Source organism: Paroedura picta, chromosome 2 (assembly GCF_049243985.1).
Source record: "Paroedura picta isolate Pp20150507F chromosome 2, Ppicta_v3.0, whole genome shotgun sequence".
Lineage (NCBI taxonomy): Eukaryota > Metazoa > Chordata > Lepidosauria > Squamata > Gekkonidae > Paroedura > Paroedura picta.
The window spans coordinates 3,831,168-3,854,878 of record NC_135370.1 but is presented as its reverse complement, the minus strand read 5'-3'; the positions used below and the strand labels follow the sequence as shown (position 1 = coordinate 3,854,878).

The 23,711-nt window shown below is 50.1% G+C and overlaps 1 protein-coding gene across 4 annotated transcripts in view; it reads right to left on the bottom strand.

Moving 5' to 3' along the window:
* The window catches only part of NRP2 (neuropilin 2), a 258,365-nt gene that overhangs the window by 198,905 nt on the left and 35,749 nt on the right, over positions 1 to 23,711 (bottom strand). For all 4 annotated transcript variants that reach the window (XM_077319234.1, XM_077319235.1, XM_077319233.1 and 1 more), the window contains exon 2: positions 14,876 to 15,053. In XM_077319234.1, coding sequence (XP_077175349.1) covers positions 14,876 to 15,053 — 178 coding nt within the window. The remainder of the gene's footprint in view (positions 1 to 14,875; positions 15,054 to 23,711) is intronic.

Below are 23,711 nucleotides of genomic sequence, written 5' to 3'. Positions count from 1 at the left end.
ACTGGGGCACGTTCCCCAGGCCCCACACTGGGAAGGGAACCAGCCACCCACGACCCCGCCCCCCCCCTGAAGCCGGGGAGAAAAAAAGGGCCGGTTCCAGCTGCTTCTTGCACCCATGTCGTTTGGGGTCCAGGCAGCTGGATTCTGTTGCGGATGGCTCCCACGTACTTCCTGCACAGGGAAGAGCCCCCCTTGCTTGGCTCCAGTGCAGCGGCAGCAGTGCTTCTGGGGCACCTCCCCATCCAATGTGCACAGAGGCTTTTGAGAGGGTTTGACGGACAGGCATTTTTAAGGGGGGAGAGATTTAGGATTTGCTATTTTTAGTATCAACTGAAATGTGAAGCACGATCACAACATGGTGAGCTATAACTGTTTTTAATAAATAAACCGATAAATAAAAGTCTACAGTGGAGACACTGCAGACAGGAAATTAGATTAAACTAGGGGGCAACTCATGGAATGCCTAACAAGGGGTCCCAACCAAGGGCCCGCAGACCCCCCCAGGGGTCCACAAGAGCGCCAGAGGGAGTCCTCAGTTTTCCCCTCCTGCCTTAATGGACTCAGCCAAAATTTAGGGAGCTAGCTGCTTCCATTGTTCCCCCGTCCCCCTCCCAAGAATGAGTGAGTTCTCTCATGGTTTCTGCACCTGGAAGGGGGTGGAGCCTGCATGCCTACCCTCACCTTAAATTACTTCCTGTCTCCCTGCCCCTTGGTTCTCCTCGAGCCTGTCTGTTAACATGGATAGTTCTGCCACTTCCTGAGATATGTCACTTCTGGGGTGTGTGGCTGGGAGGTACGGCCAGCCGACAATACTTCCAGGGCTCCTTGAAGCCTGAGCAATCATTTCAAGGGCTCCCCCATGGTCAAAAGGCTGAAAAAGGCTCCCTAAGATGATGCCCACCGACCGAAAGGAGCTGAGCATTCAGCATCCGATGTGATTCGGAAACAGAAATTTCTACGCAATGAATGAACCATCCAGTTGGGTTTGGAAAACAAACACATACAAATGTCTCTCCAAATTGGGGTGGACAAACCACGGAAATGTTGCCAAGTTTCAGGGGCATGGTTTCTCTCTCTCTATCTCTTGCTGCTTCCTCGTTGGTAGAGATAAATCTATTATTGTTTTCCTAATGTTAGCACGCCAGCTAATTATTCATCAATTTCCAAAACACTGACTAATTATCCACCAGTAATTGCTGGCTCCACTGCTCTTTGGACCTCTGAGGACGGAAGAAGAATGGTAGGCGATGTTATGTTCTCGTGGGTCTGGAATTACAATCTTACAAGTCACGGCCATATTTCACTGACTCACTGTTTTCTCTTCCGCTTCCCTGTTTTAAAATAAAGACAACCGAACAGGGAAAAACAGAAAGCCACCCTGATGAAATCTCTTTCTGTAGAACAGGGGTGGTCAAACTGGGGCTCTCCAGATGTCCATGGACTACAGTTCCCATGAGCCCCTGCCAGGGGCTCATGGGAACTGTAATCCATGGACATCTGGAGAGCCCCAGTTTGGCCACCCCTGCTGTAGAACATCATAATATGCAAAAAGACTTGTTTAAATACTTGGTGCACTTTCCCATAATGTTGTCAGTCTTCTATGATGATTCCCACCCTCTCCCCCCCCCCAGCAAAAAAGCCTTCCCTCTTCATGCTTACACTAACCTGGTTAGCCAGGCAGCCATGCTGCAGATTCGGCCGGCATTATTATTATTATTATTTATTAATTTTTTAATCCACCCTCTCAATATGGCTCAGGGGGTGTACAAAACAAATTAAAATTAACACTGAATTAACAGTTCACAATACATCAATAGTATTAAATAAGACAAAACAATACATGATTAACACATTGGCAGTGCTAGCAATACAAGTCCCATAAATCTCCAGGCTGGATGTCCCTCAATGGGGGTGTTTGTAAGAGAGATATTATGAAGTCAATGGCCCCAACCCTAAGCGTGTTGGAAGAGTTCCATCTTACAGGGCCAGCGGAATTGCTCCACCTTCGACAGGGCCCGGATGTCCCCAAGGAGCTAATTATTACTCCAATATCAAAGATGAAATCATAAGAGCCCTGCTGGATCAGACCAGCGGTCCATCTAGTTCCACATCCTGTCTTACACAGTGGCCAACACGTTTCTCTGGTGGGGAAGCAACATGGCACAGAGGTTGAGGCGTTCCCCTGATGTTGCCTCCTAGCTCTAGGATTCAGGGGTTTAGTGCCCCTGAATGTGGAGGTTCCCCTCAGCTGTCATGGCTAGTAACCCTGGATAGACTAATCTGCCTAATCCCCCTTTAAAGCTGTTGATTCCGGTGGCCTTCACTCCATCCTCTGGCAGCAAATTCCACATTTTAATCACTCTCTGTATAAAGTAGTAAAGATGGTAGCCTAAGAAATCATTTGCTTGCAGCCATGTAACAAGTTCATTACAAAGGCAAGGCTTGAACCAGGAGTTATTCCAACTCACAAGAGGCACTGAAGCTATCATGAGAATGAGACAGCTGCAGATTCTACGGCATGACTGTTCCAGGAATCCACCCAGGTTTCTATAAGCTCACACACTACTGGAATTTCTCAGAGGAAGCCACCTGTGGTGCATGACATCCGTAGAGCTGCCAGACTTGCCAAACATTGGGAGGACTGCGGGTGGGAACATGAGGAAAACCCTGGGAGGGATTTAGGGTAGCTCTAGGAATCACTGCAAATCTCTATGGAAATCACAAAAGTCCTACCACAGAGCAGTGGTCCCCAACCTTTTTATCACTGGGGACCGGCCAACGCTTGACAATTTTACTGAAGCCTCGGGGGTAGTCATTTGCCGAGAGACGTCACTGCCACCGCCTGAGCCCCTGTTCCACTTGCTCTCCCGCCAGTGCCCGACTTCCCGCCGCCCACTGGGGGCGCTGCCAGCAGCATCACGCCGAGGGGGAGCCCCAGCCATGGCGGCCGCTGGAGAGCACCAAAGGTGAGCCGGCAGCAGAGTGGCAGAGCAGCCCCCGAGGCAGCAGCTGGGGAGGAGGACGAGGAGGAGCTGCGGTACCAACTGATCCACGGACCGGGGGTTGAGGACCACTGCCATAGAGTTTCCAGAGATTCCTAGAACTACCCTCTCTCACTTCCTTTTTTTTTGGGAAATGATGTAGCAACACAGCTAACATTGGTGGGTTTTATTTGCATGTTCCCCCACAGACACACATCACTTGGAGCAGCATCAGGCAACAGAACCTGGGGGCCGGAGACTGGTGACCTTTTTGCTATCGGATGCCGCCTCATTCCATGGTGAGGATGCCTCCCAAGTGCCTCAGGAACCAGGACCAAAAGGCAACTGCGTCGCACTTTTTCTTCTCCTCACAGCTTTTCCTCTCAGACACGAAGGGAAGAAGCCTGCTGTTTGCACCTTCCTCGTGTGTGAAATTACTCCTCGAGCAGAAAAAAATGGTGCAGATAAGGAAATACGTTTCCGGGCAGGCCAGAATTTGCAGTAATTGGAAGAGGGTAGATAGTCGAGGTTGACGTTGTCCAAAAAGCAGTCTTTGAGTGAGGAAAATAAAACCCAAAAAACCTCTCCACCGAAGTGTCAGATATCAGCTCTCGGTTATATAAGCCACGATCCTTCGAAATGCCGTCTCGTTTCCCTTAAGATTTCTATGGCCATTGTGGAGTCTCTTCTCTTTTTTATTTATCACATTTTCTTCCTGACTTCTCTCCCCAATTAAAGGGAGGGGCCGTTTCTGTCTAGAGTCCCCCAGCAGGGTCCCTCTGCCACACGGCCAGCAGCTGCTAAGTCACTGCGGTTCCCTGGTTTCATGCTGAAGAGGAGCTGAGAAGGATGAAGAGCTCACCTGACTTCTGCGTCTCCAAACCAATCACGGACTTCACAGTACAGGACTTCCCTCTTGCCGCGGCCCACTGAGCCCCTCCCCCTCCCCCAATTTTGTTCCTGGGTCCTCAGGAACAGCGCAGGAAGCAGAACAGAAATCACAGTTGCCTCTTCTGCAAGCTGTGGCCCTCCAGATGACCATGGACAAGAATTCCCATGAGCCCCTGCCACCCTTCTCTGATGGCCACTGTATGGGGGTTTGTACGGCTTCAGGGAACAGTTGCTAAACCCAGAGACACAAGAAAGCCTGTGTCTATGGTCAAAATAAATAGGCATGGCTGCATCATGTGGTTGGGCGCTTTGGTGTCCGAAGTGGCCGTTCGTGCCCAAAGCAGCCAGCGGCGTGCCGCTGGCTGCTTTGGGCACGAACGGCCACTTCGGACGCCAAAGCAGCCTACCCTATGTCTGCACGGAATACCTGAAACTCCCAGAGGGTATTCCTGCCCTTGTCCCACTGATGTGGCCATTTCGATGTCGCCATCCCCAAGGCAGAAGACAGAAGAGAAGGTGCCGTGGTGGCCACAGCAATGGGGTTTGATGCTGGAATTTGATAACAGGTCCCAAGAATAAGGTCCACGTTCCAGAGTTGCCACAAACATGCTCTCCAGTCACTCTGCATCTCTTTGTACACTCCTAACTTTTAATTAAGAAAATAATATTTGGGACATAGGAAAGTCTCCTGCTGTGCAGTTTTTCGCACATTTTTTGCATGGAACAAACGAAGAAGAGCAGAAATAATTAAACGGCAAGTTTACAACCCTGCAAAAAGAAGAGAAGAAAAAGGGAAATCTGTGTTTTAAATCAATGCTGATAATATACCCCGGAGGCCGATGATCTATTTTCCAGTATCTGGTCAGCAGTTTCTCAGCATAATGCGCAGAGTGCCCAACATGACTTACATAACTGAAGCTCTTTTCAAAGGTCTCCAAGGAAAGGCAGATGCATTCTGTTCTGCACCATGGGGACTTGGAAGAATTTCTTCTCACTGCATCCTAATTCCGCAACAAGATTTCATTTTGCCCTCTGAAGGGTGAATGTTCCCAAAGACTTTGACTCTCTGACCCTTTTTGTTTGTTGGTTTCGTCTCTTCTCGCCTGTTTCATATAATACTTCTTCTTCCACATCCCCCAATCTCAACAGCCCTCTATTTTCTGGAAGATCAAAGCCTTGGGAGGTCCCATGTCCTTTTTGACATGACGCCAGCAGAGGGGGCTCCAAGCTGCCAATGCTAAAACTGAACACACACACACACACACACACACACACACACCCATGCGAGACAGGATGTCCGCTGGATTCCTCATAATTCAGCTGAATGTCATGTTCAGTAAATGATGATGGAGAGAAACACGCTGGGCTACTTATTATGGATCTTTCTTCGAAATGTTTTGTTTGCAGTGGGGAGCGCGGCCTTCCCGCTAAAAGGTGTTTACACAAGACAGCCTAGGAATAAAACACCCCAAATTCATTCCTTCAGCATGGTGATTTGTCTAATGTGGAACAGCGGCTGGCAGATTCAGCAGCATCGATCCAGAAATTGGACAGTTGGGTGGGGAAGGAGTGAAGGAGGGGGGAAACACGAGTCTCAAAGAGAAACCCGAATGTGAAAGCGGCTACAAAGGACAGAGTCAGTGAACGGAAAAGGTGGGTCTTGCCAGGCAGTGAGTCTCATGCCCATGGTATTTTAGAGCCGGGTTCTTCTCCCACACAAACGGAGGGCAAAGAAGCAGCAATCCCAAGAGGACCAGGCATCCAGCCATGTGGCCAAGCAGGCCCTGAGAAGGGGCGGGCGGGATTGGCAGCTCCAGGAAGGCCGGTTCAAGTCTCCTCCCGAGATCAAAAATAAACCTTGGCTTGGGGCAAGGCAGCTCTTTGGCCAAGCATAACCTCGACAAGAATGGCAGCCTTTTAAAAAAAAAGGACGTGTGCTCTTTTCAAACCCGAAGCTGCTTCCCCGGTTCAAATAGCAGATACCCAATCCGGCGGCACAGAGGGCTGGAGAACGGCGGCGGTAGGAAAAAGCAGCAGCTGGGCTTGCAGCGCCGGTGAGCGAAATGGCAAGCGGACAGGGGCCATTACAGTTATTTCCGAATAGTTTGGCACGCCTCTAATCAGAGCTCCTGCCCCCCCCCTTCCCCTCTCGGTTTACTGCTGTGTCATTGCTTCTGAAGGGCAGCCGGCAGACAATGGCCCAGCTTCTCACCTCCATTTCGGAGAAAGGCCCCTCCCGCAAGTATTAGGAGTCCCGGCTGTGCCTATCACAAACACACTCAGGGCACAACCACACAAGGGAGCCAATTTCCTTGGGCTTTTGAAGCGCTTTCCAAAACGAAGGCGCTTTCCTGGAGCAGAAAGTGAAGCTGTGGGGGCCACAGAGCCTTTGATTGTGCCAAATGAGTCCTTGGGAGGCAGGGAAGGTTGGGGGGGGGGCTCTCCCTAACACAGGTGGACAAAGCCCAAAAGAGAGAGCACTTGCTATTCCGGCGAATGAATACGCCTTTCCATAAAAGATTCGCAAGTGGCTACAAATGGGTTCTTAAAGTCTGCTGATCATTTAGCCCTGCTTTGTGCAGTATTTTTTTGAATAAATAAATTATTTCAATACTGCAAATTAAATGTTTCTTTGAAGATCAGCACAAAGTATTCTCTGATTTGGATTTTCAGGTACTGTTCCTTTGGGGGAGGAGGGAGTTGTTCTTCCCCCTTCCCCAATAAATGTGTTTATTCCCCCCCTCCCCAATTAATCACACAGGTGATCCCACCCAGTCAAGGATTAGATCGTGCAGATTCATCTTTCAAATCTAGGTACTTGTAAAGCAGTTTTCACTACAGCTGAACCAAACCTACACCATATTTTCAGCAATGCTGATTTCTTTGTCCTGGGGGGGGGGGGCAATCCTTGTGAAATTTTTTGCTTATGAATCATAGAATAATAGAGTTGGAAGGGACCATACAGGCCACCTACTCCAACTCCCTGCTCAATGCAGGATCAGCCCTAAGCATCCTAAAGCATCCAAGAAAAGTGTGTATCCAACCTTTGCTCGAAGACTGCCAGTGAGGGGGAGCTCACCACCTCCTTACGCAGCCTATTCCACTGCTAAACTACTCTGACTGTGAACATTTTTTTCCTGATAGCTAGCCTATATCGTTGTACTTGTAGTTTAAACCCATTACTGCGTCTCCTCTCCTCTGCAGCCAACAGAAACAGCATCCTGCCCTCCTCCAAGTGACAACCTTTCAAATACTTAAAGAAGGCTATCATGTCCCCTCTCAACCTCCTTTTCTCCAGGCTGAACATTCCCAAGTCCCTCAACCTATCTTCATAGGGCTTGGTCCCTTGGCCCCAGATCATCTTCGTCGCTCTCCTCCGTACCCTTTCAATTTTATCTACGTCCTTCTTGAATTGAGGCCTCCAGAACTGCACACAGTACCTCAGGTGTGGTCTGACCAGTGCCGTATACAATGGGACTATGACATCTTGTGATTTTGATGTGATGCCCCTGTTGATACAGCCCAAAATGCCATTCGCCTTTTTTACCACTGCATCACACTGCCTGCTCATGTTTAGTTTACAATCCACAAGTACCCCAAGGTCTCGTTCACACACAGTGTTACCTAGAAGCGTATCCCCCATCCAGTAGGCATGCTTTTCATTTTTCTGACCCAGATGCAGAACTTTACACTTATCTTTACTAAATTGCATCTTGTTCTCATTTGCCCATTTTTCCATTGTGTTCAGATCTCGTTGAACTCTGTCTCTATCTTCCGGAGTATTTGCCAGTCCTCCCAATTTGGTGTCATCTGCAAACTTGATGAGTAGTCCCTCCACCCCCTCATCTAGATCATTAATAAATATGTTAAAAAGTACCGGGCCGAGCACCGAGCCCTGAGGTACCCCGCTACTCACCTCTCTCCAGTCTGATGAAACACCATTGACAACAACTCTTTGAGTGCGGTTCTCTAACCAATTCCCTATCCACCTAACGATCTGTAAATCCAGATTGCAGTCCTTCAACTTATCCATCAGAACATCATGGGGAACCTTGTCAAAAGCTTTACTAAAATCCAAGTAAATGACATCAACCGAATTTCCACGATCCAGCAAACCTGTTACTTGGTCAAAAAAGGAAACCAGGTTGGTCTGGCAGGACCTGTTGGAGACAGACCTGTTGAACTCATCCAGTACAGCTAAATGCCTCTCGACAAACTCTCTATCCATGTTAACCTGCCACCCAGACACTATCCTTTGGCTACTGCCATCTCTAGATGTGCCTAAACCCTTTGGCTTGTGGGAAAAAACAGATGTAAAATAGGCACTAAGCCTTTCGGCTTTCTCTGCATCTTCCGTTAGAGTTTGTCCATCCGAACCCAACAGTGGGCCTATTGCCTCCTTTACTTTACGTTTGCTCCTCACATAACTGAAAAATCTTTTCTTGTTACAATGGGCTTCCCTGGCCAATCTTAGCTCACTCTCAGCTTTGGCCTTTCTGATGATTGATCTACAGTGCCTAGTAACCTGTAGGTACTCTTCTTTAGAGCTCTGTCCTTCCCTCCATTTCCTGAACATTTTCCTTTTCTTTCTTAGTTCCTCTTGAAGTTCTCTGTTCATCCAAATAGGCTTCTTAGAGCTCCTGCAGTGTTTTCGTCTTTCTGGAATAGTCATTGATTGAGCACGCAATAGCTCCTGTTTGAGTAGCGCCCACCCTTCACATGCTCCCTTTCCTTCCAGCATTCTCGTCCATGGTATGACACTCATCATGTCTCTGAGTTTATTAAAGTTTGCCCTACGAAATTCCGACATCCGCGTCTGGCTACAAGCTTCCTTGGCTCCCCATCTCAAAAGGAATTCTATGAGGACATGGTCACTTCCCCCTAGGGTCCCCACCTCCTTCACCTCATCCACCAACTCTTGCCTGTTGGTCAGTATTAAGTCCAGTATGGCTGAACCTCTTGTGGGTTCATCTACCATTTGATAAATTATGCATTTACCCCCCTCCTTACTCTCGGGCACCTTTCTTTGCCCTCAGTGACATCAGTAGGTAGCTTTAGGAGTACAAACCCATCAGATTTGGCTCTGTACTTTGGTTACTGAGAGTGAATGAGAATGCTTGAGTGTAAAGGGCAAAATGAAGCAGTTGACCAAGAAATGCCACTTTTTAGAGGGGAAACTCAGCATTACTGAAAAATGTGAAGTCGCTTTTATTCATATGTAGCCAGAACTGCATTGCGAGTGTCTGAATGATGATGGTTTCGGCATTTTAGCAGTATGCAAATTGCCCGCACCCATATCACAGTCTTAATGCAGCAAGCCTAATTAAAGACGTACAAGAAAATATGCTCCACAAGACAGCACCGCCAAGCAATATCGGGTGAGTTTTACAGCAATTTGCAGCCTAGAACACCCTCCTGCTGTTTGGCGCAAGTTGGGGGTTTTTTTAAAGCCACTTCGCATGTGCAGATCCTGCACTTCCCCAAGATCAGATTTTGCCACACTAAGAGGGAGCGAGGTTCTTAATGAGGCAAGTTCAAGCTGACCACATTAACCACCAATGAATTATGCACCGCTGTCCTCCTAAGACCCCTGTTCATCCCATGATTAGGTCTCCTCCTCCCCTGATGCGGCCGATCAAGATGTTGTGTACGTGGCTTAGGGGGACCGCAGAGCGGGAATTGCAATTCAAGCATCAGGGACTTGTAATTGTATTGACTTGCTACTATATTGGTTCAATGTTCCAATCCAGGGGTACTCAAACTGCAGCCCTCCAGATGTCCATGGACTACAATTCCCATGAGCCCCTGCCAGCAAACGCCGTAGTTTGACTACCCCTGGAGGGCCATAGTTTGACTACCCCTGGTCCGATCAGTTTGAACCTGGGGAACCCAGGAACGCTGGACTTGATTTAAGTTTGGGTGGTGGGCTGTCCAGTTCATTTCTGTGCTGTGATCTTAATAAAGAGCTGATGCAGTTGGAACAACTGGGCATTCTTATAGCAAAGGAGGAAGCCTGGCTAGTATTTCTGAGATTTTTGCATATGTGTTAATTGTCTGTATTCAATGGTGGGCTCAGTTTTTTTTCCCCATAAAGAATCACTCACTGCTTTTGATGCCCTTGTGGACCAGTGATAAAACGGAGGTCAAGACAATATAGACGTAACTTCAGAGCTAAGCCCATTTTACTGAAATCGCTGTATTATTTTCAGGCACGAGAACTAGTACTATAACCAGTATCAATATAGCCAGGGAGCCTATTATTTGCCAAACCTCACCCGTTTGAAATAAATAAGGTAGAATCTGGAATAAGACTCAGTTCTAGATAAGAAAGAGGCACATTTTAGACAGGCCTCTCAGCTGGTCACAGACAGGGCTATAATGCCCAAGGGACCACCTTGTTAATTCCTGTTTTTAATGCTGCTCAGTGAAGCTGTTAATTATTTCTTATTAGCCGCTAATTGTTTTTCTTGGCTGTCCAGCTCCCTGGCCTCGCAAGCCAACAAGAGCAGCAGAAGATGCCAGACATGTGCTGGAAAACAAGAATCACCTCCCGCCCAGGAATGAGGACCACAGGCCCAGCTCCTAGGGTCACCAGCTGGCAAACGGAAGACAAGGTTCCGGTACCATTAGTAGCTGCACTGCAGACCCACGTCCAGCCGAGGGCACTTTCCCCATCTCTGCGAGAAAAGCTGCACCTGTCAAAAAAGCCCGAGTCCACCCCTGCATCTGATCACCTGACCAAGACCAGGTTGCCGCATTTGCTCAGTGTTACAGGATTATACAGCACTCAGGTATAGTATTCTCTTAAGCAGGGGTAGTCAATCTGCGGCCCTCCAGATGTCCACGGACTACAATTCCCAGGAGCCCTTGCCAGCATTCGCTGGCAGGGGCTCCTGGGAATTGTAGTCCATGGACATCTGGAGGGCCGCAGTTTGACTACCCCTGCTCTTAAGGGCTGAGGAGAGTCAAAGCAGTGGTGTTTCTTTCGCCAGTGGCCACTTCCCTGTCAAGGGAGACTTCTGGGTCTGAGTCCTCCGAGTCAACTGCCACTGAGTTTCGGGGGCTTCAAGGTCCCCCAGATCAGGTTCCCATCAGTCGCTGTTTCCTGGCTTCCTGCGAAGGCACAGTTGCCAGTTGCCAGATCCGGCCTGGGAAATACCTGGAGACTTTGGGGGCAGAGCTTGAGCACAGGGGGGCTTGGGGAAGGCCGGGACTTCAGTGGGGTAGAATGCCATAGAGTCCACCTTCCAGAGTGGCCATTTTATCCTAGTGATCTCTGTTGCCTGGAGGTTCAGAACACAATCCAGCAGCATGTTCAGTATAGATACAGAAATCCCATCGAGTTCTGAACAATGGCTGAGCACAGAACAATGAATATAAACAGTCAAACAGTATAAAAAGATGATTCTTGTCTGTTTTCCTTACTTTTGATTTATTTGTAGTCTTCACCAAAGCACCGTCCGGATAACAAAAACTGCTTTCAGAAACCTTTTCAGCAGTAGCAGATGGTTCAATAGATTAATATAACAAAAGATGAACCCAAAGTCATGGACTCGTTGTACGTGATAACAATAGTCGAAATATAATGTTTCTAATTGCCATTCTATTTCTATTATTGTTATCATGCATAATAATAGTTCATAACTTTGAGTTCAACTTTTGTCACATTAGTCTATTGAACCGTATTCACTACTGCCGAAAAGGTTTTTGAAAGTGGTTTTTGTCATCCGGACAACGCTTTGGTAAAGACTACAAATAAATCAGAAATAAGAAAAACAGACAACAATCATCTTTTTTACTGCCAGCTGCTGTTGGAAGCAGAGGATAGGACCCACAAATGGGCTTAAACTATATGTAGAACACTACAGGCTAGATATCAGGAAAATAATTTCCACAGTCTGATTGGCGGGATATAAATTGAAGAAATAATAAATAAAATAAATACTTCAGCTGTGGCATGGGCTGCCTAAGGAGGTGGTGACTCCCCCTCATTGGCAGTCTTCAAGCAGTGGCTGGACAGAATCTTCTCCTGGATGCTTGAGGCTGATCCTGCACTGAGCAGGGGGTGGAACTAGATGGCCTTTGTGCACCTTCCCACTCCAGGATTCTAGGAGTCTAGTTCAGCAGTGGAATAGGCTGCCTATGGTGGTGGGGAGCTTCCCCTCCCTGGCGGTCTCCAAGCAGCGGCTGGACAGATCCTTCTCCTGGATGCTTTAGGCTGATCCTGCACTGAGCAGGGAGTGGGACTTTCCCACTCTATGATTCTTTCCCACTCTCCAGACAAGGTTCAACGAAAGCAAGTTTATTTACTAGAAATTGTTTTGAGAACCAAGACTTAGGGAGGATTCATTCCCTAGATGACAATATGTTTTGTTGATTACGCTAGTAAAATTTCTTATTTACAAAATAAAAGAAGAAAAAGAATCATCTTTTTATACTGGTTAACTGTTTATATGAATTGGACTCTATTCAGCCTTTGTCCAGAACTCGATGGGATGGAGGCTGGCGGCCCTTGCTGGGAGCTTCAGCCACCCATAATCCTCCTACTCTGGAAAATTCAGCAATTTTGTGGCATGAAAACCTAGGATGGAAAGGCTTGCAGATCCACTGATTTCCCTCCATTTGGGCAACTTAGCACAGCAAGAGGTCCCACAAGGGAGACCTCCTTCTCTATGTCCAGACTTCTGGCTTCCACCCAATTCATCTCCCGTTTGCATCCTGCCTTTCGGCACCTGGGCAGTGTCTGTGTTAGTTGCAGGAGCTGCTCTTTCAAACGCTCACTACGTTTTGTGGTGGCCGCAGCTGGCACTTCTCGAGTTAGACCAAGAGGCACGGCCATGCTAAGCAATGTGCTACAACAGGGGTAGTCAAACTGCGGCCCTCCAGATGTCCATGGACTACAATTCCCAGGAGCCCCTGCCAGCGAATGCTGGCAGGGGGCTTCTGGGAATGGTAGTCCATGGACATCTGGAGGGCCGCAGTTTGACTACCCCTGTGCTACAATATGATCTGAGGTTCCTTACTTTTGAGGAAGCTCAGTTAAGATTATACTCCGTGTGCTGCAGTGTGGAGTGGCTAAAGTAGAGCTTTCTCAAGTCTCGATCTCACTTGAGTTTCCTGCATCGCAGAAGAGAGTAGAGTTTCCCTTCCTGTATCTGAGAAGCAACAGCCATCTGAGGCCACTGGAGGTGATAACACTGGAAGGTTGGGTTAAGAAGAGCTGGGCGGTTTTATACGCTGCTTTTCACTACCCAAGAGTCCCAAAGAGACTTACAAACACCTTTCCCTTCCTCTCCCCACAACAGACGCCCAGTGAGTTCTAAGAGAACAGCTCTGAGACTACAGCCCTAAGAGAACTGTGAATAGCCCAAGGTTACCCATCTGGTTGCATGTGGAGAAGCAGGGAATCCAATCCGGCTCTCCAGATTAGAGTCTGCCATTCTTTAACCACTACAACCACATTGGCTCTTAAGTAGGGTCGGTACTCAGAAGGGAGTCCTCCAAAGGAGGCTCTGCAGAAGAAGACAATGGCCAACTACATCACTTGCCCGGAAAGACCTTTGCTGGGGTCACCCCAAGTCAACCACCTCTACTCCTCATTTGCCCGGAAAGACCTTTGCTGGGGTCACCCCCAAATCAACCACCTCTACTCCTCATTTGCCCGGAAAGACCTTTGCTGGGGTCACCCCAAGTCAACCACCTCTACTCCTCACTTGCCCGGAAAGACCTTTGCAGGGGTCCCCCAAGTCAACCACCTCTACTCCTCACTTGCCCGGAAAGACCTTTGCAGGGGTCCCCCAAGTCAACCACCTCTACTCCTCATTTGCCCGGAAAGACCTTTGCTGGGGTCGCCCCAAGTCAACCACCTCTACTCCTCACTTGCCCGGAAAGACCTTTGCTGGGGTCGCCCCAAGTCAACCACCTCTACTCAGTCAGTCAGTCAGTCAGTCAGTAACCTTTTATTGGCATAAAATGTATAAGACATATAAAAATAGGGTTTAAAATTTCAACAAAATAGTAAAATGGGGTTACATAACCAAACAGATCTTAAAATGATTAAATAAACTATAAAAGATAAAATACAAGGAACCACCTCTACTCCTCACTTGCCCGGAAAGACCTTTGCTGGGGTCGCCCCAAGTCAACCACCTCTACTCCTCACTTGCCCGGAATGACCTTTGCTAGGGTTGCCCCAAGTCAACCACCTCTACACCTCACTTGCCCGGAAAGACCTTTGCTAGGGTCGCCCTAAGTCAACCACCTCTACTCCTCACTTGCCCGGAAAGACCTTTGCTGGGGTCGCCCCAAGTCAACCACCTCTACTCTTCACTTGCCCGGAAAGACTTTTGCTGGGGTCGCCCCAAGTCAGCTGTGGCTTGACGGCACTTCACATACACATCTGGTACCCAACAGCCATCTGAAGTAATGGGAGATGACAAACACGATCTCATCAGATCTTGGAGCCTAAACTGTGGCCCTTCGGTTTGGACTTGGATGGGAGACCCCCAAGGAAGTCCCGTGTTCCTATGAAGAGGACGGCAATTGTCGCCCCCTCAGTCAAGGGCAACTGGACAGCCCTTGGATACACAGACTTGCAAATATGGCTGCTTCTCTCCATGAATCCCAGTCTCATTGCAATGAAGATTCATAGGCAATGCAAGTTGAACCGCACAATATGGGTCTCCACACCCTGCTGCTAACCGGCATCTCGCTGGAATGCAAAATGTAATTCTTGGTTGGAATGCTCTACTGGGAATATCTGCTTGTAGACATTTGTGGCTTCCCAGCTATATTTCAAATGCAATCTACACTTCTATTAAATTGAGCTTTGCATCATCAAATTGCCAGACCTCTCCCTTCCCATTCTTCCGTTCCTCAGCAGTTTGCTATGATTCTGCTGCACTCCTCACACTGTGAAATTAAGGACAGCAAATAATAATTCCTGGAATAAGAGAAGCCGACCATCCTGGGGGCGGAGGGGAAGGGCAAATGGGGGCTCTTACTTGCAGTCGTGCTTCTCGATTTCGAAGTGAGGGTTGAAGTTGAGGATGATCTTCTGATTGGACTCTGGAGCGTAAATGATCCACTCGCAGTTCTGGTGGGAGGGGTAGTCCTGCGGATAGCCTGGTGAAGTGATGTAGCCGGCATCTTTGGAATTCAGACGCCCGCCGCACGATTGAGCTACGGAAGAAACAGAAAAGGCCTTGAAATAAAAAAACTGCGACTGAAATCCGTTAGGAAACTTCAAATGCATTACAGTGGATTCCCCTGAGCCCGAAACCAGAGGGTGCCTGGCTGGGTTTTTCTTTTTCTTTTTTCTTTTACCTCCTTCTGCCTTCCTTCCCTTTAAAAAAATGTTTCCCAGACACCGAGTCTCCAAGTACAAAGGAAATCTTTGGACACTCTGAGCGAAGGTGATTACTCTACATAACAATCCTCCTCACACGCGGACACAGACCACATCTTAGGCAGACCAGAAAAAAGCAGCCGCTATAAATGTAGCCTCCTACGCAATTTCAGATTTTCTTTTTTCTAGACAGACAACACAGACATCAGATTATTTGGAAATGGAACAGCCTCTCTTTCTTCCCTTCTGTTAGCTCTTTTACAAGCAATTCTATGGCTTTCTTCCATCGTAACCCTAACAGCACCTCATGGGGTTTATTAGATCCAAACTGAACAATACCTCCTCTTGCAAAGCAAGGGACCGAGAGGGGAGACGGGGGATCCCTGCTTTACAAAACAGAAACAGTTCTGATAGTGGTATTGCCAACTCCAGGCCAAGAAACACCTAGAGATTTGAGGGTGGGGCCTGGGGATGGGGGATTTAGGAAGGGGAGAGCCCCTGGTAGGCTATAAGGACATGCAGTCTATCTTTCAAAGCAGCACCTTTCCCCAAAAGAAGGGGAATAAACGTTCTAAACAAACAAGGAACAAATAAAGAAGTGATTTACTAAATCTAGAGACCAGCTGTAACTCTGGAGAATCTCCAACCTTCACTTGAAGCTCATGGGGAAGGTGACCTGTCAGCAACTGCGGAAACTGTCAGGCAGGCTGCTGTGTAAACATGTAATTAACTGGCCCACGTTTTCACTTTGTTTCTACACTGTATGGAATAAGGAAGAATTGTGCTTCACCTGGAGGTTGGCAACCGATCGAGTAGGGAAATGAGACGTACCGTGACAAGTCTAATGCCCTAGACCAGAGGTGGGCAAACTGTGGCCCTCCACATGTCCATGGATGCTGGCAGGGGCTCATGGGAATTGTAGTCCATGGACATCTGGAGGGCCACAGTTTGCCCACCCCTGGTCTAGACAAAATCAGATGCAAGGTAACGCTGCCTTGATCCTTCTTTCCAAGTCTTGGGCTCACTACCCCTACCCCGGATCCTGCCACTCCAAGAGGCCTTCCCTGACTTTCATCACTATCAGGCCTGTGATGGGCTGCATGTAGAGAAGTAGGGAATCAGACGGCTCTCCAAATTGGGAGCTGCTGTTCTCAATCCCTGCACCAAGCCGACTCTCGCATGATGGCCCTTTAAGGGCTGGCATCCAGAGAGAAGGTCTACGTGTCCCACATCAGCCCACACAGGAGGCTTCTGCAGCAATGGCTTCCAGATCACATTTTGGGATTCCTCGCTTCAGATCCAACCACAAGACTGTACTCCCATGCCCCTCCCCGCTTCCCTTGGCTTTTCCCTTCATCTCCTCCCCTCCAAGGTTTCAAGCCAAGCTAAGCAAGTTGGAATTAAGGGCTGCAATAATCCACGCTGGTGGTTTTTGTGGTGCTGGCCCACAAACAGCCTGGTAACAATTACATTGTGAGTGAGGAAAAGCACTTTCAGCCCTTGGTTATAACAACAGGCCCTGGAGGGTGATTTCATCTTCAAGAAAACATTTCATCTTATGAATGCCACAAATCTGATTTATTATTTCATTACTGGCTGGGGGGGGGGAGAATCTGCATCACACACACAATTGATAACATGCCGGAGGATCCCAGCAATGCCCTCTTTCCCAACACAATGTCCACCATGAGTTTGAGGCTCCCTAGACCAAGGGTGGCCATACGGAGGCTCTCCAGAGGTCCACGGACTACAATTCCCATGAGCCCCCAGGGGTAGTCTCTGGATCTCTGGAGAGCCACCGTTTGTCCACCCCACCCTAGACCCAGCACATTCAATGCTGCCCCACAGCAATCCAAAGGGGGATGCCCTCTATCTGTGGACTACCTCTCTCGAATGGCTACAGGCTGTGGAGGTTGGGGGGTAAGGGAAGAGAAGAGAAGGGGCCGCTGTTCAGGGGTAGAGCAGCTGCTTTGCATCCTCAAGGTCCCGGGTTCAATCCCCAGCAGAAGACACATTGCCAGAAAGAAAGGAAAATGGCAATCTTCACCGGCAGCACACACAAATAAGCTTTCTGCTCATAGACAAGGTCTGCCGGATCATGGCCACATGAAATATGTGTGTGGAAAGGGGATGATGATCCCACAACAAGCTGGCTCGCATTTCTGTACAGTGGAGGCAACCGACCACTGCTCGGATGACCAAAGAGGTCTGAGCTCACCAAATCTCAGAAGCTAAGCAGGGTTGGCCCTGGTTGCCCTCGGACAGGAGGCCACTTCCAGGGTTGCTATGCAGAGGCAAACGACCTCTGTTCACCTCTTGCCTTGAAGGGCCATAGGGGCCCCCATTAACCGGCCGTGACTCGACGGCACCTTCCACCACCTCTCCACAACTGGGAACAAAATGGGAGGCCAGGCCTGACTCTCAACAGAGTACCTGAATTGATCCTGGGGCGGAGAAGGCCCCTGCAATCTTTAAACCGCTCCTGTGGAGCGGATTAAATAAAAGGGTAAGGGCTGTTGGGGAGGAGTTAGGGCGGGCCCTGCCCGGGATAAAAACTCTGAGGAGCGAATCAGGAGCTGCAATCCAAGGCCACTTGGCCCGTCTCCCGGACGCCTCGCTGCAGACTCTGCAGTCCTCCCGACCCGCCATCCTTGCCAGATTGCCGCCGGGGAGGAGGCTTGCCCCACGCGGCTGGACTCCGGGGAAAATACTTTCCCTCAGCCCCGCCACTGCCCTTACCCTACTACCCGACTCTCCGCTAACCCCCCCTCCCCGCCCACTGCCGGCTGCCTGCTTCCCACACCGACTGTGACCCAATGTCCCCCCCTGACCCAGGCCGCGCCCTTCCCACCCAGACGACGACCGTCCGTCCCCACCCGCCGTCCGTCCCCACCCGCACACGCACTTCCTAACACAAACCCACTCCCGCGACTTACACATCGCCGCTTCCCCGACTCTCCACCTGTCGCCGCCACCGCCGCGGCCAGGCCCCCAGGAACGACTGGCTGCCGCCACTAACAGCCACTCCACGATCCTCCGCAAGCCCCGCACCTGGCCCGGCGCGGCTGGGCCGACACCCCCACCGCCGCGCCTATGCACATGCCCAGACACCTCCTACTGCGCCTCCTGACACCCGCCGTCGCCTCGACACGCGCCCGGCCCCCTGGACTGGCCAGGCCAGGCCACTGCCGACGCACAACGAAGACCGCCGCCGCTCCTTCCACATTTAAAATGGGCTTTTAATCTAGTCACATCAATAATGCAGGACCACAACCTCGCACTATCAAGTGGGCAGGACGCACCACCAGCCACCGCCAGCCCAGCCCAGCCCAGCCCATCATGCTCTTTTTGCTGCCATGCGAAAATGCCTGCAAACAGATCAGAATCCATGAGTTGCCCCAATCCCATTGTAAGCAAGGGCTGTGCCTATTCCTTGAGCACTATTCTCTGCACCCACCACCCCAAATCTCAAAGGTCTCCCTCTTGGGATCAACGCTGGCACCTTTTCCTTCTCCTGAGGAACTACATGCCCATGTTTTCTTGGTACAGCACCCAACTTAAAACACCACCCTATACTCAGGAGGAGACGTGACATTTCGGCCCCAACTAAAAGGAATTACGCTCAGTTGGGGATTTCAACAGCCTTTTTGTTTTTCTTTTGCCATCAAGTTACAGATGACTTACGGGGACCCCATAAGATGTTGAAGGCAACAGTCACAAAGAGGTGGCTTGCCGTTGCCTGCCCCTACACAGCACAGGACTTCCTTGGTGGTCTCCCATCCGCTGCTAACCAGGGCCGACCTTGCTTAGCTTGACCCTGGGCTACTTAGATCTGACCCTGGGCTACTCAGGCCGGGGCCAAATGGCCTCAGGAAGGTGTAACTGCTTTTCATTGCGCTGCGAGCTCTGCTAAATCGTACTAAAATAGGAAACAAGACACAACAAAACCCTATTTACATTACATTTCTTTCCCTCCTGTGATTTGAAGACAATTTCAAGATTCAAGTATACGTGTTTTAATACAACCGGATAAGCTCAAAATTTGTCAGGACACAAAGAGAGGAACACGAGATGAAAGAAGGAGTAGGTATGAGCTGTCACAGGTGGACAAAGGGACAGGTAGTCAAGTGCTGTTTCCCTCCTGTCCGAAACACCAAAGGAATTCTAGCCCCTGCTTGGTACGCAGTTATTGCCATGGAAAACCAAAGTGTATTGAGCTGTCAATCAGGGATACTTTGACCTGCCCAGGCAGAGTCGAAATACCCTTAATTGCTACTAAAGACACATTCTCCCAGCTGTCTGAACTTTGTCCCAAACACCTGATTGCAAGATTTCGGCTGATCAAACACACTAAGACATTGGCCCCTCCAGAGTTTGGCCCTTTATTTAATTGCTTCTGAGGAATCCATACTGTTTTAGACATGAACGTTATTCAGGAATGAGGTCCATGGGTTAAAACGGAGATTTCACGATGGTCAGTGTCTATTGTTTTTAAATAGGGGACCTCTTTTGATATCAGTCGGCAGGAAGAGGTCTGTTCAGCCACTCACACACAAGGCAGGGAAAGGAGCTGAGCTTTTCTTTGAGTGAACAGCAGCAAAAGCCTCAGGAAAAGCCTCCTGGTGTGATGGTCTGAAGACCCAGGCCCACTCACCCCTGGGTGGCCTTTGGCTAGCCATTCCTTCTCAGCCTAAGGTGGTCATCCTCAGGACAGTGCGGTTTCTGGATTTGGGAGGCAGCATATGAGGATGGGAGGGACTTCAATGGGATATGGCAGGGGTTTACTGGCAGGGGCTCATGGGAATTGTAGTCCATGGAGGACCACAGGTTGACTACCCCTGGGATATGGCATAGAGTCCACCTTCCAAAGGGACCACGGTGAACTGGGGGTCACTCGGAGGTCAGTTATAATAGCAGAAGATCTCCAGCCCCCAACTGGGGGTTGGCAACCCCTCCCTTGAAGCTGTGATTCCAGGGGAGCCCTGGGTCCCACCTGGAGGCTGGTATCCCTCAAATAATCCCCTGGGTTACCAGTTTCTCCTCTCACCCCAATAAGTAACCCTCTCCCACACGACTCAGCAGAGGGCCCTGGCTCACTGATAGAGCATCTGAGTAGTGTGCAGAAGGGCCCGTGGATATCTCCAGTTAAGAAGCCAAGGCACCAACTTCTACCAGAGAAGGCCCTGGAGAGCTGCTGTCTGACTGAGTAGACCAGAGGTACTCAAACTGTGGCCCTCCAGATGTCCATGGGAATTGTAGTCCATGGGCATCTGGAGGGCCGCAGTTTGACTACCCCTGGTCAAGATGTAGAAGCCCCCGAGGGAGAGGGATGGCTAAGGCGGGATTCCTCCAGTTGGCTTCCTGGCAGGTCTTCCCCCACCCGCTGCCCCCCTATTGGGAAGGCTTGAGGCAGGGGTAGTCAAACTGCGGCCCTCCAGATGTCCATGGACTACAATTCCCAGGAACCCCTGCCAGCAAATGCTGGCAGGGCTTCTGGGAATTGTAGTCCATGGACATCTGGAGGGCCGCAGTTTGACTACCCCTGGAGTAGACATTACAGGCCTTGACGGACCAAGCGTTTGATTCGATATAATTCAGCATCATGTCTCCCCATGCCCACTATCTCTTTCCTCTGAGGTTATGATGGTCAGTTCTTAGTCTGACGAAGGGTGCTTGCACTCGAAAGCTCACGCCTTGAATAAATCCTTGTTGGTCTTAAAGGTGCGACTGGACTCTGATTTTAGTGTGCTCCTTCAGACCAACACGGCGACCCATTTGAATCTTCTCCGAGGGGGTTATTTTAGATCTATAACGACGCAATGTTCCAGAATAAGGAACACCCTTTAGAACAAGGAACCCCAGAAAGGCTTGTGCACGATCCCTGCCAGGGCCTGTTTATCCATGTAGCACAGGTAGCATGTGCTACGGGCCCCGCATTTCCAGGGGCCCCACATTGTGCCTTCCTCCCATAGATCGGGCCATAGCTTCTCTCCTTCCCTTTCCTGGGGGGGGCTTCACCCCCAGTCTGGCTGCTCCCACCACCGCAACTGTCCTTTGCTAGAGCCACACAAATCCTTAAACCCGCAAATCCTTAAGCCAGCGCTTCTCTAAATCCTCCGAGTGCCCCACAGCACTGGGCAGCCTCCTGGCCCTTCGGAGGGTGGGGAACACGGCCTCCGCTGGTGGGATGCAGAAGCAAGGGCTGAAATTAGAGGTTAGGAGGAGAAGCCCATAAAATTACACAGCAACAGAAGTTTCCAGCTTGAAGGGGATTTAAAAAAAAAGAAAAAAAAACCATCAAGCGCATCAGCGGAGCCAGACAGGAGCAGGGTTGAAGAGAGGGAAGGCTTCTGAGATTCCCCCCTCTAATGTCACTCATGCTTGAAGATCACCATCTGCATGAAAACAGCATGGACTTGTGAATTATATATCACTTCTCAGCAGCCACCTCCACGGGAGGACGAGGAATTCTTCCTTCACAAGGTGCCGTCCTCCCCCCCCCTCCCCACCGATCCCCCAACCTGACCGAATTCACCGCCTCCCTCATTTCCACCTCAGACAGCTGCCGAAGGGCCCAAGGCCCGAAAGAGCCGGGCTTCCCCTCCCACCCTCCCTGGTCCTTGCTCAGCCGGCCGCCTCCCCGGCATCCTTGATGTGGTCAACTGAAGCCGCACTAAATCACGTTAACAAAACCAGGCCGCCGCCTCTAATGGGGATGCACAATCCTGTGTTTAGAAGAGGCGCACAGGAGGTGGCCTCCTCTCCGGCACAGACGAACAATTACGCCGGGGCCTTCGCACAACGGCAAAGATAGCGGCGGTAATTAGCTCCTCGCAAATCATCCTGCTTCTTAGCCGGTCTCCCCCCCCCCCCCGCCACCCCTTTGACAGGGCAAAGCAAACCGAATTACGCCGTCTCCGGCCTCCCCACGTCCCGGCAGAACACCACAGGGCCCTTTCTTTAGCAGGAGGGCCTGAAGGCCGGGAGGAGGCTTAATCTCGCAAAATGAAAAGCCCGGAGCCAAGCCCTTCATCTAGCACAAAGGAGCCCGGGGGAAGGAGGCCGTCTCTGCCCGGCCAGGATCTGGCCTTCCCGGTGTCACCAAGAGAGAGGTGGCCAGCTGGCTCGGAAGCAGCCGAGGGGGTAATTTTCCAATTTGTAGGCTCTGCTGCCAATTCTGGCTGGAAAACCTTGCAGGCAACGTCCCATACACCATGGGAAGGCCACAGCCAGATGCTAACACCTACCAGGGGTAGTCAAACTGCGGCCCTCCAGATGTCCATGGACTACAATTCCCATGAGCCCCTGCCAGCGTTTGCTGGCAGGGGCTCATGGGAATTGTAGTCCAAGGACATCTGGAGGGCCGCAGTTTGACTACCCCTGCCCTAGACCAGAGGCAGAAGGTGGGTCCCACTGCCTTTTCTTTTTTTTAGGTCATTTCAACTTTGCAAACTCCCCTGGCCCTCTCCGGCCTCCCTTTGAGGCAACTCTCTGGAAGAAAAATCTCCCTCCGTTCTAACAAAAGGCACCCTGCCTTGCTCCAAAGCCACAAAAAGGGAACAATGCAGACAGGAAATGCCCCCCCACCCCCCTTGCACGGGAGGCATCATTTCCTATGCCTCAAAAGAAGCCTATTTTTATCTCTAGCAACACAGTCCATCTCCCGCGATTTCTTTGTTCTAAACACATTGATTATTTAAACACTTTCTCTTTACACCACCGAAAAGACCGTGTGCGACTTTCCCCTTCTGGAAGAGAGGGGGCAAAAATTTCTGGAGAAACCTCGCCAGAAAGCATGGAAAGCTAATGCATTCAGAAAAACATCTGGTTTTGTTCCACCGAGAGAACTTTCTCAACACGAAAACATTTACACAAAGCCTCCGTTCTCATTCAACTCTCATCCCCCTTGCTTGGGAGCAACTCCTAACGCACACACAAGACTGCCAGCGCAGATTGTGCACAGGGCTAGCTGCACAGCCCTCTATCAGTTAGTGACTTGACATGCACAGATGTATGCGCAACTCCCCCCTTCCCTCCCATGCTCCCTTCAGCCACACGCCACGAGAGAAACGACCACGTGCCAGTTGCACAAGCGTAAGCCCTTCCAACAAAAATATTCCGAGCGACAGATGATCCTTCGCTTGGAACAGGGTGAGGCTGGAAGGCAAAGGAAACATGTCCGCGCCTTCCACAGCTCATCAGCGGCTCGCACCCAGGACAGAATCCCCACGTCCGCCTGAGCCAGGCCGCTCCACTGGGCCCGCTTCCCAAAGATGAAATAAGTCTAACGGAATATTAACCCACGGCTCCCCGTGTCGCCCTCGATGCCTGCACGGGAAATCCCAGTCCCTTTAAGAGATTTGCAGTTTCGCACTGACGTAGCCAGGAGAGAACAGGGGTGTCAACAGTCCATATTCAGGAAGTTGGCAGTTCTCATTATCTATCCTGATCCGAGGGATGCCAGCCTCCAGGTGGGGCCTGGGGATCCCCTG